General features: G+C 45.5%; 1 protein-coding gene across 2 annotated transcripts in view; it reads left to right on the top strand.

The window, feature by feature from the left end:
• LOC146179031 (uncharacterized) overlaps positions 1-12364 on the top strand; it is a 52089-nt gene that overhangs the window by 1523 nt on the left and 38202 nt on the right. For both annotated transcript variants that reach the window (XM_084578747.1, XM_084578746.1), the window contains exon 2: positions 11205-11379. In XM_084578747.1, the coding sequence (XP_084434873.1) occupies positions 11205-11379 (175 nt within the window). The remainder of the gene's footprint in view (positions 1-11204; positions 11380-12364) is intronic.

Genomic DNA, 12364 nt, shown 5'->3' with positions numbered 1-12364 from the left:
TTTGCACGCAAATTCCTTGTCTCTATTGCCCTATTGTTGAACACGATATTCTTTCACATTGATTGCAGAAATTAAGTGATGACGAACAGCGACTACTTGCATATATGTTTGCTAGCAGTAGCCCCAGTTTTTAGCAATTGACGATTTTAGGAATTCTCGCCCTTTTACAAAGATATCATGTATTGAATATCGTCGAGCGGACAATATGTTCGCAGTTCTGCTGTGCTATCACTAATCCTCGATACTGATATGCGGCTGCTGTAGCCGGCCTTCGGCGGGTGCATTGCCCTCTGCTCGAATGCCCTCCGAGAACTGACAACTGAGGCCGAGCAAATCGTGACCCTATGTCGGCCGTGCGCACTACGAGCGTTTCGAAGTGCTCGCAAGTGCGCAGTTGTTACCACACATGTCGTTGGCCATCGTCCCGCGCGTGATTCACGCAGCTGTCGCGCGCGCTGCCGCGTTTTCCGCGCGGCGGATTCGATCCTTACTTTTTGAGGACAATGGGCCGATCGCTCGTATGCTCCCCGCACTATATAGTCAGTAAAACTGTGCAGTAATGCTAAAGCCGCTAAGTGGATGCACAGTAGAAAGTACATTCTTTAGCTCTAACACCTATTTTAGGCCTTATCATAAGTTTTTTTTTTATCGTATTATTTGGTCAGACTTGACCAATGACGTTGGGCTCAGTGCTCACATTGCACGTGTACCGAATCGTCTGCTCCAGTTGTGGAGAGCTAGGCGCGCGATGGAGGCACCCTACGAAATATTCAGGACCAAATCGCGTGCTGTGGAGCGTCACAATGAAAAACATAAAAAAAGGAACTCGTAAATATAAAACTATAGAATGGACAGTGCTGCGGAGGATGAGTTCTAATATTCGTTAGCCACATCAGCACCTTCCACCGAACTGCATGGTTTTGCGCAGCGTGCGTAGGTTCGAGATGGAGGGTGGAAGGACCAGCGTTTATAGATTGCGCAATAAAACGTGAGAGCGAGGGTGCACGACCGCCAGGAAGCGTGTTCAGCGGAATCAAGCATCGAACGTACTGTAAGCGACGCCCGGGCGTGCGCGCGCGCGCATGCTATTTTTAAAGGGGCTGTTCCGCACGAAAAAGTGCTGGTAGTGCACCCAGACGAATTTGCCTCCGCTCTCCAGCGGCTCGCTGCAGCCATCATAACACTTATGGAAAGAAGGTCTCTCCCCCCCCCCCCCCCCTTTTTTTTTTTTTTCTGTCTTTTTGTAAATGAGGGCTAGGATGCGATTCCGTGGCCTATGCGTGGCCTTCACGTTTTCAGTCGTTTTACTTTTGCCAGAGGTGGCTGGTCTCATTTCTGTGCTTTTTACATCTGTTGTACAGTAAAAGTCGCACTACCTCTACTACTTATGGTGCAACGTAACTATCTAATATTTATTATACTGCAGAAAATTTCTTTTTCATTTCCTTCGTTTGAAGGTGTGCAGCATGTGCAATACTTATAGAATCTGAAAGCATGAAATATATGCCATTGGGTATTTACATATAATTACTGGTGTGAACCACGGATTGCTACATTTTGTTGTTTAAAATTTTGTTAGCATTTGACTCGTACTCAGGCAGTCAAGTTTTTGTTTTATTTAAAAGTTCAGCCTTGAACGCTAAAATTTCAACATCCTCATTTGGTTAGATTAATGGTGACCAATTCATTGGTCGAAGTGTATGAAAACAGTTCCCGGGGCACTCAACTAGATAACGCTAGCTCACACTTTCAGTCACATTGCAGGAGAAATGCTGATATTGATCTGTGGTATGTGGACGCAACAGACATCACTGTTCTTGAGCGTGCCATCGCTCCCAGCTCTCTCTCTCCTCCCCACCCCTGCTGACACGTGACACCACATTTTGGGAGGTGTGGGGTCGTCTGAGAGGGTAGGGGAGAGTGGTTATTTTGGGACACCTGGGCCCGGGGCGGGGACACGCTGCGCTCGGCAGACGGAAAGACGTGGATCTCCTTGCTCTCCTTCTTTCTCTGTATTCCTCGAGAACGGCCGCACCCGGCCGTTGGCTCTCATGGAGGAGCCCTCGGGCGGCGTGGTTTTCCTGGCGGGGGCTGCTCTGCTGACCATCTCCCTGTGTTGCTTGTCGTACGTGATCTTGCTGTATGTCCAGGTAGCCAGGGAAAGCCACTGGATCAGTTCCTTCCTAGGTGATATGCTTGCTTTTCCTTTCACTCTGTTTGCCCTGACAGCCACACTCCTCTTTTGCATTGTGGGGTTGTCGCTTTGAGAATGCATTTGTGAAGCACTCATCGGTCTGTTCTTCATCAGGGCCCTTCTGCATGGGCTTTCTTTGTGTGGTGCAATGTTTGGCCATCTAATCACTTCGAGTAATGCTTCATAAGTCGTCGCTCTTTGCCCTCTGCCTGGGTTTAAATAAGATCACTGGATCAGGTTTTTGCGTCTGAAGCGGATTTTTTTTTCCCCTTCATTCTGTCAGTTCTCTCCACTGCACTGACTGCCCTTTCAATCCCACTCTGCTGGGTTTCAGTGTTCTCTTTTAACATTGTAGTCTTGCTGTCAGTCAGTCACTTGCATATTTTCTTAGGAATTGCCTCTTTGTAGGATCTTTTTTTTTTTGTTTTGTTTTGTAGGTATACATTGTATCTGGTAGCCCCACCACTGAAGTGCAGGCTCCATCATTTTCTTTTTGAGAAGTCTCTTCTTTGCTAGAAAGATTGATTTTCCTTCGTGTGTTTCTTCTGGAACAGTCGACGGTTTATATGAATTATTAGTTGTCATTGCACAGTAATAATAATAATAATAATAATAATAATAATAATAATAATAATAATAATAATAATAATAATAATAATAATAATAATAATAATAATTGGTTCACAGGAAAGAAGCAGTATTTGTCACACTTGTTCTGTGGGCTGATTGATTTATAGGAAGGGAAAGGCGCGTAGCTGTCTCAATTGTTTTCTGTGGACACCGCAACCGCGCCGTAAGGGAAGGGAGGAAGATGGGAGTGAAAGTGGAAAGGGAGAAAGAGGAGCTGTAGTGGAGGGCTGCGGAGTAATTTCGACCACCTGGGGATCTTTAACGTGCGCTGACATCGCACAGCACACGACGCCTCTTCGTTTCGCCTCCATCGAAACGCAGCCGCCGAGGTCGGGTTCGAACCCGGGTACCTGAACCGCGCCGTAAGGGAAGAGAGGAAGGGGGAGTGGAAGTGTAAAGAGAGAAAGAGGAGCCGTAGTGGAGGGCTAGGGAGTAATTTCGACAACGTGGGGATCTTTAACGTGCGCTGACATCGCACAGCACACGGATGCCTCTCCGTTTCGCCTCCTCCATCGAAGCGCAGCCGCCGGCGGTCGGGATCGAACCCAGGTACTCCGGCACAGTAGGCGGGCGTTTTACCACTGCAACACTGCGGCGGGGCGCAAGCAGTCTTCGTATTTGGAAAAGCAGATGATCAATCAGTGTACCGTTCTGACATGACAACTTTTGCCTCGCATTTTAACATTTCACTCTGACACTTTGTGAACGTGAGCTTAAAGTTCCATTGCTTGTCAAGCTTTAGAGAATGATTTAAATAACTTGTGTCAAAGAAAAGAAAAAGTTGAAATCAGAGTTGCTGTTAGCTAACCTGACATCGTCTAATCCGCCTTTTTCACAAAATGTGGCGCCCTCTGGGAGTGGTTGAAAATTCGTCTGCTAATGGTTTCAAATATCCTTGGCGCCAGCGAAATGACGGTGTGTGGTGATGATGATTTGAGGCTTGACAACTAACGCCATCTATCGCATTCGCCTATCTCTCTTCCTTTAACTATTCATTTCCCCTGTGGCGTTGAGAAACGCCTGCCCTGAGTCAAAAGGGATCAGGACTTCTCACTTACTTACTATACTTCCTTACGGTTACGAATGTTAACTACACATGGCCTCCGAATTTAGCTACGGCTGCGCCGATCGCGGAGGCTAAGAACTGCGAATGTGCAGCTGGGGTTGGTGTATGGTTGGTGGTTTTTCAACCAGGGGAGAGGCGCGCATGCGCAGAGCGGCCTTGTGAAAAAGGCGGATTGGAGCCTTCTTTTTACTAAGCATGACCTTTGCTTTTGTCGTGCCTTTGTCTCGATTCCTGGTATCTCTCTTCAGCTTGATGTGTTTTCGTACAGTTTTACAAAGGCAACAACTTTAAATTTGCATGCATGGTTGCTTCCTCCCCCCCCCCCCCCTTTTTTTTTTTTCCTTCAACACCGTGCATGGTCGGAGGTTTGTTTTGCAGACAGTTGCACTTCGTGTGGTGCTTGCAATAGCTTGCATCGTTTGTAGCTTGCTGTGTATTTCTGATCTGGGCTTGGAAGGTGAATGGAGGCGGTACACGTCATGCGACTTTTCTGCTTAGGATAACAAACTTATTGGTTATGTGCTGTAGGGCCCCAATTTCCGTTCAGTGGGGTGGATTAGATAACATCTAAATGGAATCACACGATTATGTTTACATTCTGCAGCATGGGACATATCTTTTATAAATGCCGACTCTAATTGTAGCCTTGTTTCTTTCACTTGGTATTCTCCCTTGCCTCATCTGGATGACACGTGCTTATGGTCAGTTTATAATGATGGCTGAAAGGCTTGCTTTAAAACTAAAGGCAGCATTTTTTTTTTTAAATTCAAACAATATGGAACATAAATTTTGCCTGTTTTGTTTTCTGAGAGTCAGTATTAATTAACAAAGGTCAGTCTTCTCGGAATACAAACCACAGCTAATTGGAGATTGAGTATGAGTTGCACTTTCTCATTAACAGAAAGAGGCAAAGCATGCAAGCCAGGGTTGAAGTGAGACAAAGGTTTTGGTAAAGTAGCACCTTTGAGTCTTTTGAAGCAAAGGCAACACTTCTATTTTTTTTTTAGCTTTTGTGACTGCTGAAACTATGTAGTTACTCAGAAAGCCGTACTAGTTACCGCTGTGAAAGCTAAACATTTCGAGAGATTTGCCTGTCTGGTTGAGTTGATATTGATAACTAAGCGAAGCTTTTGAAAATTCTCCAACCATCACTTTTTTTTTTTTTTAAACTGGGAAAAAAACCCAGGCGCAAAAAATTCACACACACAAAAGAGAGACAAGGGAACAACGGACAGGCGCCAAAATGTGTTAGACCAACTAGCCCGGCAACATGCTTTATTGAGCTACATCACCTCCTTCTTCAGGGGTGCATGAAAAGAACGGAGAGGCGGGGAGGTGGGGGGAGAGAGAGAGAGAGAGAGAGAGAGAGGAATGAATGATGGGTGTGAAAGAAATGAGAAGGAAGGGGAGGGGTAAAACCTATGATGAGTCATGGTGCCGCAGGTGCCCGCTGGCGTTTTTTTTTTTTCTTTTTCTTCTGTGAAGTGGCCAGTAAGGAGAAAGGTTGCCTATTGTCCGGTTGACATTCGAGAAGGAGTCTTTTTCGATAATTGGTCTCGGTCTCCAGGATGAACGTATTCTGAGGTCGGAATCGTCGGAATGTTCAGCTACGGGGTTGCGTTCTCTTGAGAAGTTTTTTACATCATTTTTATGTTGCAGGATTGTTTATTATAGGTTTTTTGTTTCGCCAGATGTAGTTCGTCACAGTCGGCGCAGGGAATTTTGTGGACAATGCCTTGGGCTCTTGGCCGTCGACCTTTGGGAAAAGGTAGCGCGCTCTACAAAGGGTTTGAAGGTGTTCAGGATATGTGGGGTTCGGATGACGCGCTTGAAGCTTCTTTGACAAAGACGAAAAATTTGTACTTGGTGGCGAGGAGGAAGCGTTGTGACGGTAATGAAGGCGGCAAGCTCAGTGTCAGTGTCCGTCGGCGCCTCATGCTCTGGGCGCACACCTGCGGCAAAGGTGCCGACGCCGGAGACGTTCCTTTTGTCCCTCCGTCAGGCTACTCGGAAGGGAGACTGCCCGCGCGGCTGTCTTGGCGATAGCGGCCAGTGCTGATCCCTTTGAGCCTTTTGTCCCCGACAGTCCACTCGTTGACGGCAGTCGATGACCGGTCAAACACCGCGTTCTTTGGCTCGTCTGGGTTGCTGTCACGTCTCGCTGTCGCCGTTCACTTCACCTCTTTCGGTCGGGATTTCCTGCCTTGATGGCCGAAAGCGGCACTCGGCAGCTCGGATTCCTTCTTTTTCTCGGACATAGGGAATATTGATGTCACAGCACGATTTTACAAACGGGTGAAGGGTGCTGGCTGCTCCCGTAACACAGGAAAGTGCTGACGACTCCCCCCCCCCCCCCCCCCCCCCCCCCCCCCTTAACAGCCCAGTCAAACCGGTTTCTCCAAGGGTCGTAAAATGGTCCACACTAGAAAAAGAAGGAATCCGAGTGGCGCACAAGCCTTCGAACACTTGGGGCGCGCGCTACCTTTTCCCAAAGGTCTACCGCCAAAAGAAAGAGCCCAAGGCATTGTTTACAAAATTCCCCGCGCCTATTGTGACGCTAGCTATATTGGCGAAAGAAAAAAATACCTTAAAGAAAGAATTCGGCAACACATAAAAATGATGTGCGAAACTTCTCAAGAGAACGCAAGCCCGTAGCTGAACATTCAGAAGATTTCGACCACAGATTAACTTAAGAAGAAGCGTTCATCCTGGAGATCAAGTAACGAAAAAGACGTCTTCTCGAATCATTGCAGACGACCGCAAACAATGTCAACCGAGCAATAGGCAGCCTTCCTGCTGTGTATTTACAAGGTCTTCCCACCTTCCAGGTGACTTCACAGAAGGAAAGGAAAAAAAAAAGACCATAGCGGACACCCCTGCATCTTAGGCACCTTGACTGATCATAGGTTTTACCCCACCCTTCCCCCCTTCTCATTTTTTTATTTCACACCCATCTCACCCACTCCCCCCCCCCCCCCCACCCCCCCCCCCTCCTCTCGCCTCTCCTCCGTTTATTTACTGCACCAAGCCCCGCCCAATGCACCCTGGTTTCTGTAAAATAAAGTGGTGGTTGATGCATCTACACACTTGGTCAAGTGGGCACTCAACTTCTTGAGTAATTCACCATAGCCTTAACCTGTGAGGCTCTAGCATTGCATTCAAAGCTGAGGCTTTTCAGCAAAAATCAACAGGTACAGCTTTACGAATAAGGCTTGAAGAAATATGCATGCATTTCATGCACTCATTTAAAGTGCTTCTGACAGAATGCACCTAATTATGGAGGCCATTTGCTTCCAATTTTTTTTTGTTTACTTACATATCATTCAAAATGGTTTTGAGATATGATCTTTTACTTGTGGTAAGTTTTTATGGCACGGCATATCGCTTAACTCAGGCACTGTTTTTTTTTTTTTTTTTTTTTCGTAGTGCCCACATTTCTTGCTGCAGCCGCTGATCTGTTTGAGGCTATATGGGTTTAATTACTGGTATGCCAAACTGTTCATGTTAACAACCATGCAAATAAATAAACGTAAAGGAAATGACGCACAGTGGAAAAACAGTAAACTTTAATCCAAGGTTTCGGCCGGGGTCCGGCCTTGACAAAAGTGGGACGCCGGCCGAAACGTTGGATTGGTTTGGTTTGGTTTGGTTTGGTAAAACTTTATTTCCTACAGTAGGGGTCCTGGAGGACACTCGGCTAGGCGCCAGGTGTAGAGGGCAGCTCCTACGTCGGCACAGAGCCCGAAGCTCTCCGCCGCCGCGCGGGCTTCCTGGACAGCCCGAAGCTGATCATGTAGTGAAGCAAAGTTTACTGTTTACTGTGCATCATCTCCTTTACGTTTATGCCCTACCAGACCCATTCGAGCTTCAACCTCCTCCCTACATACACACATATGTACGCGCACGCACGTACGCACGCACGCACGCACGCGCACGCACGCACGCACGCACGCACGCACGCACGCACGCACGCACGCACGCACGCACGCACGCACGCACACACACACACACACACACACACACACACACACACACACACACACACACACACACACACACACACACACACACACACACACACACACACACACACACGCACGCACGCGCACACACACGCACGCGCACACACACGCACGCGAACACACACGCACGCACGCGCACACACACACACGCACACCACACACGCACGCACGCACGCACGCGCACACACACACACGCACACCACACACACCACACACACACACTACGAGAGGAAAATGAAATTTGCATTCTGAAATAAACAGCAAAAAAGAACAGAATTTTCACGAAATAAGAAGCAAAAGCCATTTAACCCCTTTGCTTATGTATATTTTCAGATGCTTCTTGCAATCAGTGTCCATCTGTGTCCTTTACTTTCGATACTTCACCTTTTACTTCATTGCCTTAGCATAGCTAGCTGGATTTGAACTGGATGAACAATTGCTGGGGCTTATTGTTGCCTTTTGTGTGAGTGGTTCTCTCATATTCATCATTATAGTTTTGGCACCCTTCACTTTTATCAGTGTTTGTTGTTGGAAAGGTATTGGGAGGAAATTATCTTTGGTTTGCTCATTTCATTTCCGCTCCTTCTTTATTGCTGCGAATTTTATTATTCTTTATCTGATCTGATCTGCGTCATCTGATCTGCGTCATCTGAGTTTATCTGATCTGCGTCAGACAATGTGGCTGCTTACTCACATAACATCTGTCATATATGCATGGGTATAAGTTGTGCACTGTTTGCGGCGTTGCATGACAGTGGTGCAAAAATTCAGTCTTCCAAGATCAGTGACATTCATGCATGCATTTCGTTGTAACCGTTGCCAAGTTTCATTCTGGGTGCTAGTTTATCTATTAAACATTTTGATTTTCGAAGTGTTTTCTTGCTTTTCTGCTAGCTTGTTGCCACTGCCATAAGTGCTGCAGCAATATAACTGAAAAGCTACCTGTCCTTTATATATTTGTGTATTATTGTACACAGCTAAAGAAATAACCACGCAGTAAGGATAACCATGAAATATCATGGTGTCTTGTAAATGATTTATAGTTATGAACTTGTCAAGTGACAGAATGAAGTTAAATGAGATAATAATAGTGTTGGCAAACTCTAGCTATTTGCTACAGCATGCAAGTCTGCGACTACACTGAGTAATACATTCGGTTATTTAAAGTGCAATGTCTGGGTGTCTTTAAAACTGCTTTTATGCTACATTGGAAGGAAGAAAGTTCAGCAGAAATGTGGGGTGGAACTTATGATATTTCGCAATGAAAATTTTAGATGCAGGACAAATACAGTCTGAAAGAAAGTTTTTCAGAAAGGGAAATGTCCAAAAGACAGCAATACATATAGGTATAATTTTTTTTTTTTTTTGAGAGGGAGGGTATTTCCAGCCAGGGTTTCCACCATCAGCTTTTTAATGTTAGTGCCAGTGGCGCAGAGATCTACACTGAAGCCCATCCCTTTTTTTTTTTATTTTTTTGCACCAAAAAGTCCAAGAAATATATGGCTTATATGGGCCTCCCTCAATGCCTCCTCCAGGCGTGACATATAAATCCATCTCCGCAGGAGCACTGTGTAAGAACATCCTATTTCTGTGTCACTTTTTTGGTGTAATTTGTCATTGAAGCACTTGTGAAATGATATCCTGCCCCATTAATTGAGACTTGCATCATCATTCAGGTGTCAAAATTTTTTAACTGACCCTTTGATCCCTTTGTTATCATGCATATTCAGCTATTGTTCTAGATGGCTCCCTCTGATATCAACTTTGCATAATGTGAGGATATGTTTTGCCTCTGTTGAGTTGAAATTGTCAAGACTCAAGTGCAGCCTTTTTCCTGAGCAGAATCATCTTGGCGTAGGTTAAAATTATCATCATGACCAGCACCCAATGGCAGCCACTACAGGGCTAAGGCCTCTGCTTTGTCCCCTTAGTTAATCCTGCTGTGGGGCCGGCTGTGGCCACCTTATCCCTGCAAAGCTCCCAGCGTCATGTGCCCACCTAACATTCTGCCACTTCCTGCTATACTTGCCTTCCCTTGGAACCCAGTCTTTCACCCTTAGTGAACACTAGTTGTCTTGCTTTCACACTGTGTGCCCTACCTGTATACCCATCTCTTCTTGGTTTCGACTAAGGTGTCAGTAACTCGAGTTTGTTCCCTGACCTTCTCTGTGTCTTAACGTTACACCTAGCATTTTTCTCTCCATTGCTTCCGCGTTGTCCCCATCAGACACATCCCGCCAAGGGGTGGATAACATGTCGAAAGGAGCACAGGAGGATGGAGGTTTCTGCAAGCACTTGTGACGATGCATGGAAATGGGTTTGCTGCCATTCCCGTCATTATTCATCACAGGTTTTTAATTCTTTAAGGCAAAGACCTTGCTAGTCTATGTTGGCACAGGAAGTGTCCACAAAATGTGCCACCTGATGTGACGTCACTAGTCATGATCCGAAAGGCAGTGTGGTAAAGTATATTATGGCAATGATTGTTCAAGTCATGGTCATTAGTCATAAGTCTTGATCAGTTGTGTCATTAATAAATGACACTAAAGGTTAAGTGAAATTGATGACTGGTATTAATGATTAATAATCGGTAATTAACTGATGCAGCCAATAAATTATCATCAATGAGTTAATTAAATACCATAATTAATGACGTTGATTAGTGGTGATACATGGCATCATCAATCTGGGACATCATACCATACGTCTGATGATATCACACATATGACTAATCAGCGTGCATTAACAAAGGGAGCTTTGGTAGTCTGTGTCTAGGAAGAAGGGTGAATTAAAAGTAAGATAGTATAAAATTAAATTAAGCACATTAAAAAGCAGAAGGCAAAAATTGCAAAACATCACAGCAGTGCTAATGCTTTCACATTCTCCCAATGTAGTTTCTGCAGTGACTGCTAAGTTTTTTACACTTCATATGCTACGCGTAAGTTTGGCTCCTAGTTGCACTTTTGGGAAAAATGTCTTGTACATTCTTTGATGGGCTCCTGTGGAAAGTTTCTCCAGCAGGCTTTATCATGGAGCAGAGAATACCCTTCTAATCAGATAGTTGCAAAATGGCTGTCCGTCCTTGTGAATCATCATCTGGAGCAGTGGGCTGAATTTCAACAAACCAGCGCGTGTCGGTGTGTGCTTTTGATTTGCCAGACAAGCAGCTATGACAGGCAGGTTCAGCCATGCGCAGCGATGGGTGCTACGCGGTGGGTGATGTCATGTGGGCACGAAGCGTGAAGTGTCATCACCTGTCTCTCTCTCTTTTTCTCCTTCCTTCTTTGAGCAGGCAAGCCCAAGCCTCCGGTGCCTCCGAAGCCCACAGCGTTGCTCTCGGAGGGAGGCAATCGGCGGCCCATCATCACGGTGTCGCCACTGACCGAGACATCTGGACAGAAACATGCCAATGGCATCGCACCAGGTGACACTACCGATGACTCCTGCAGTAAGGAGCTGGCCCACGAGTAAGTTTTTCTTTCAAAAAGGCTGTGACACACTCGGTGCCTTCTTTTTTGACTTTGGGCTGTGATGGAAGGAGCAACGAGACGAACCGTATGTTACGATAGTCAATTCGGTCGACCACTTGTTTATTTGAGCTGTGGCAGTTTGGTATTCTGACGCTTCTTCCTACCATATAATCTCATGAACTACAAAGTCCACAAAGGAAGGCATTCGCAGTGTAAAAAGCAGACATGACCAAATTTTTCTGCAAAGCTTGGGGCTGCAAGATTTTCTCTAAAAGCAGGTCCCAGTACTATTGCTCAAGGAGTGGTTAGTAGAACAGAAGCTTAATGCTGCTAAATGATAGTTTGGCTGAGTTTCTGCTCTTGACAGCCTATATATATATATATATCAGATTGTCGGCGTGCTCCTGGTGACTGGAGAGAAAGACAGTCAGTGGCCAGTTTTGCAACTTATTATAGAGGTCTGAAGGTACTTCTCTGGCAAGGGCTACGAAATATCGAAAGGTTGACTGTGACCTATCTTTACTACTGCAAGGCTGTCTGGACAAGCAGGAACTTCTTTGCATAGTGCAAAGTGGTGCCGATCTACCCATTGCTAACATTTCATGCATTTATTAAGTGCCAGCAAAGGCTGGCTGTAGAATATTTCTTTTTAAACAGTCTTTGCATACTGGTTTCATCAAGGATACATGCTATAACTTAGTGTTGGCATTGTATCCTATTTTTATTCTTGCTTTTCTTGCGTGGAGTAAAATCTCAATGACACAGCTCTCACAGGGTCACAAAAATTGCTTCTGAGTTTCATATCTACTAGGACTGTGTCATCAATATTCTGTGTAGCTGGAAATCGGTATGAATTGACAACATGAAAGCAAGCGGCATTTCTTTCTTGTTTTTTGCATTTCCTTGAAGGTGCCACGGTGAATGAAAAGCAGAAATGCTTGTCCAGGTCCGATTTGCAGCTCCTGCTTCTTCAAGTTCCGTT

This window comes from Amblyomma maculatum, chromosome 9 (genome assembly GCF_055883805.1).
Source record: "Amblyomma maculatum isolate TAMU_Amacu chromosome 9, ASM5588380v1, whole genome shotgun sequence".
In the NCBI taxonomy this organism is placed as follows: Eukaryota; Metazoa; Arthropoda; class Arachnida; order Ixodida; family Ixodidae; genus Amblyomma; species Amblyomma maculatum.
This window is presented reverse-complemented; position numbering and strand designations above follow the sequence as displayed.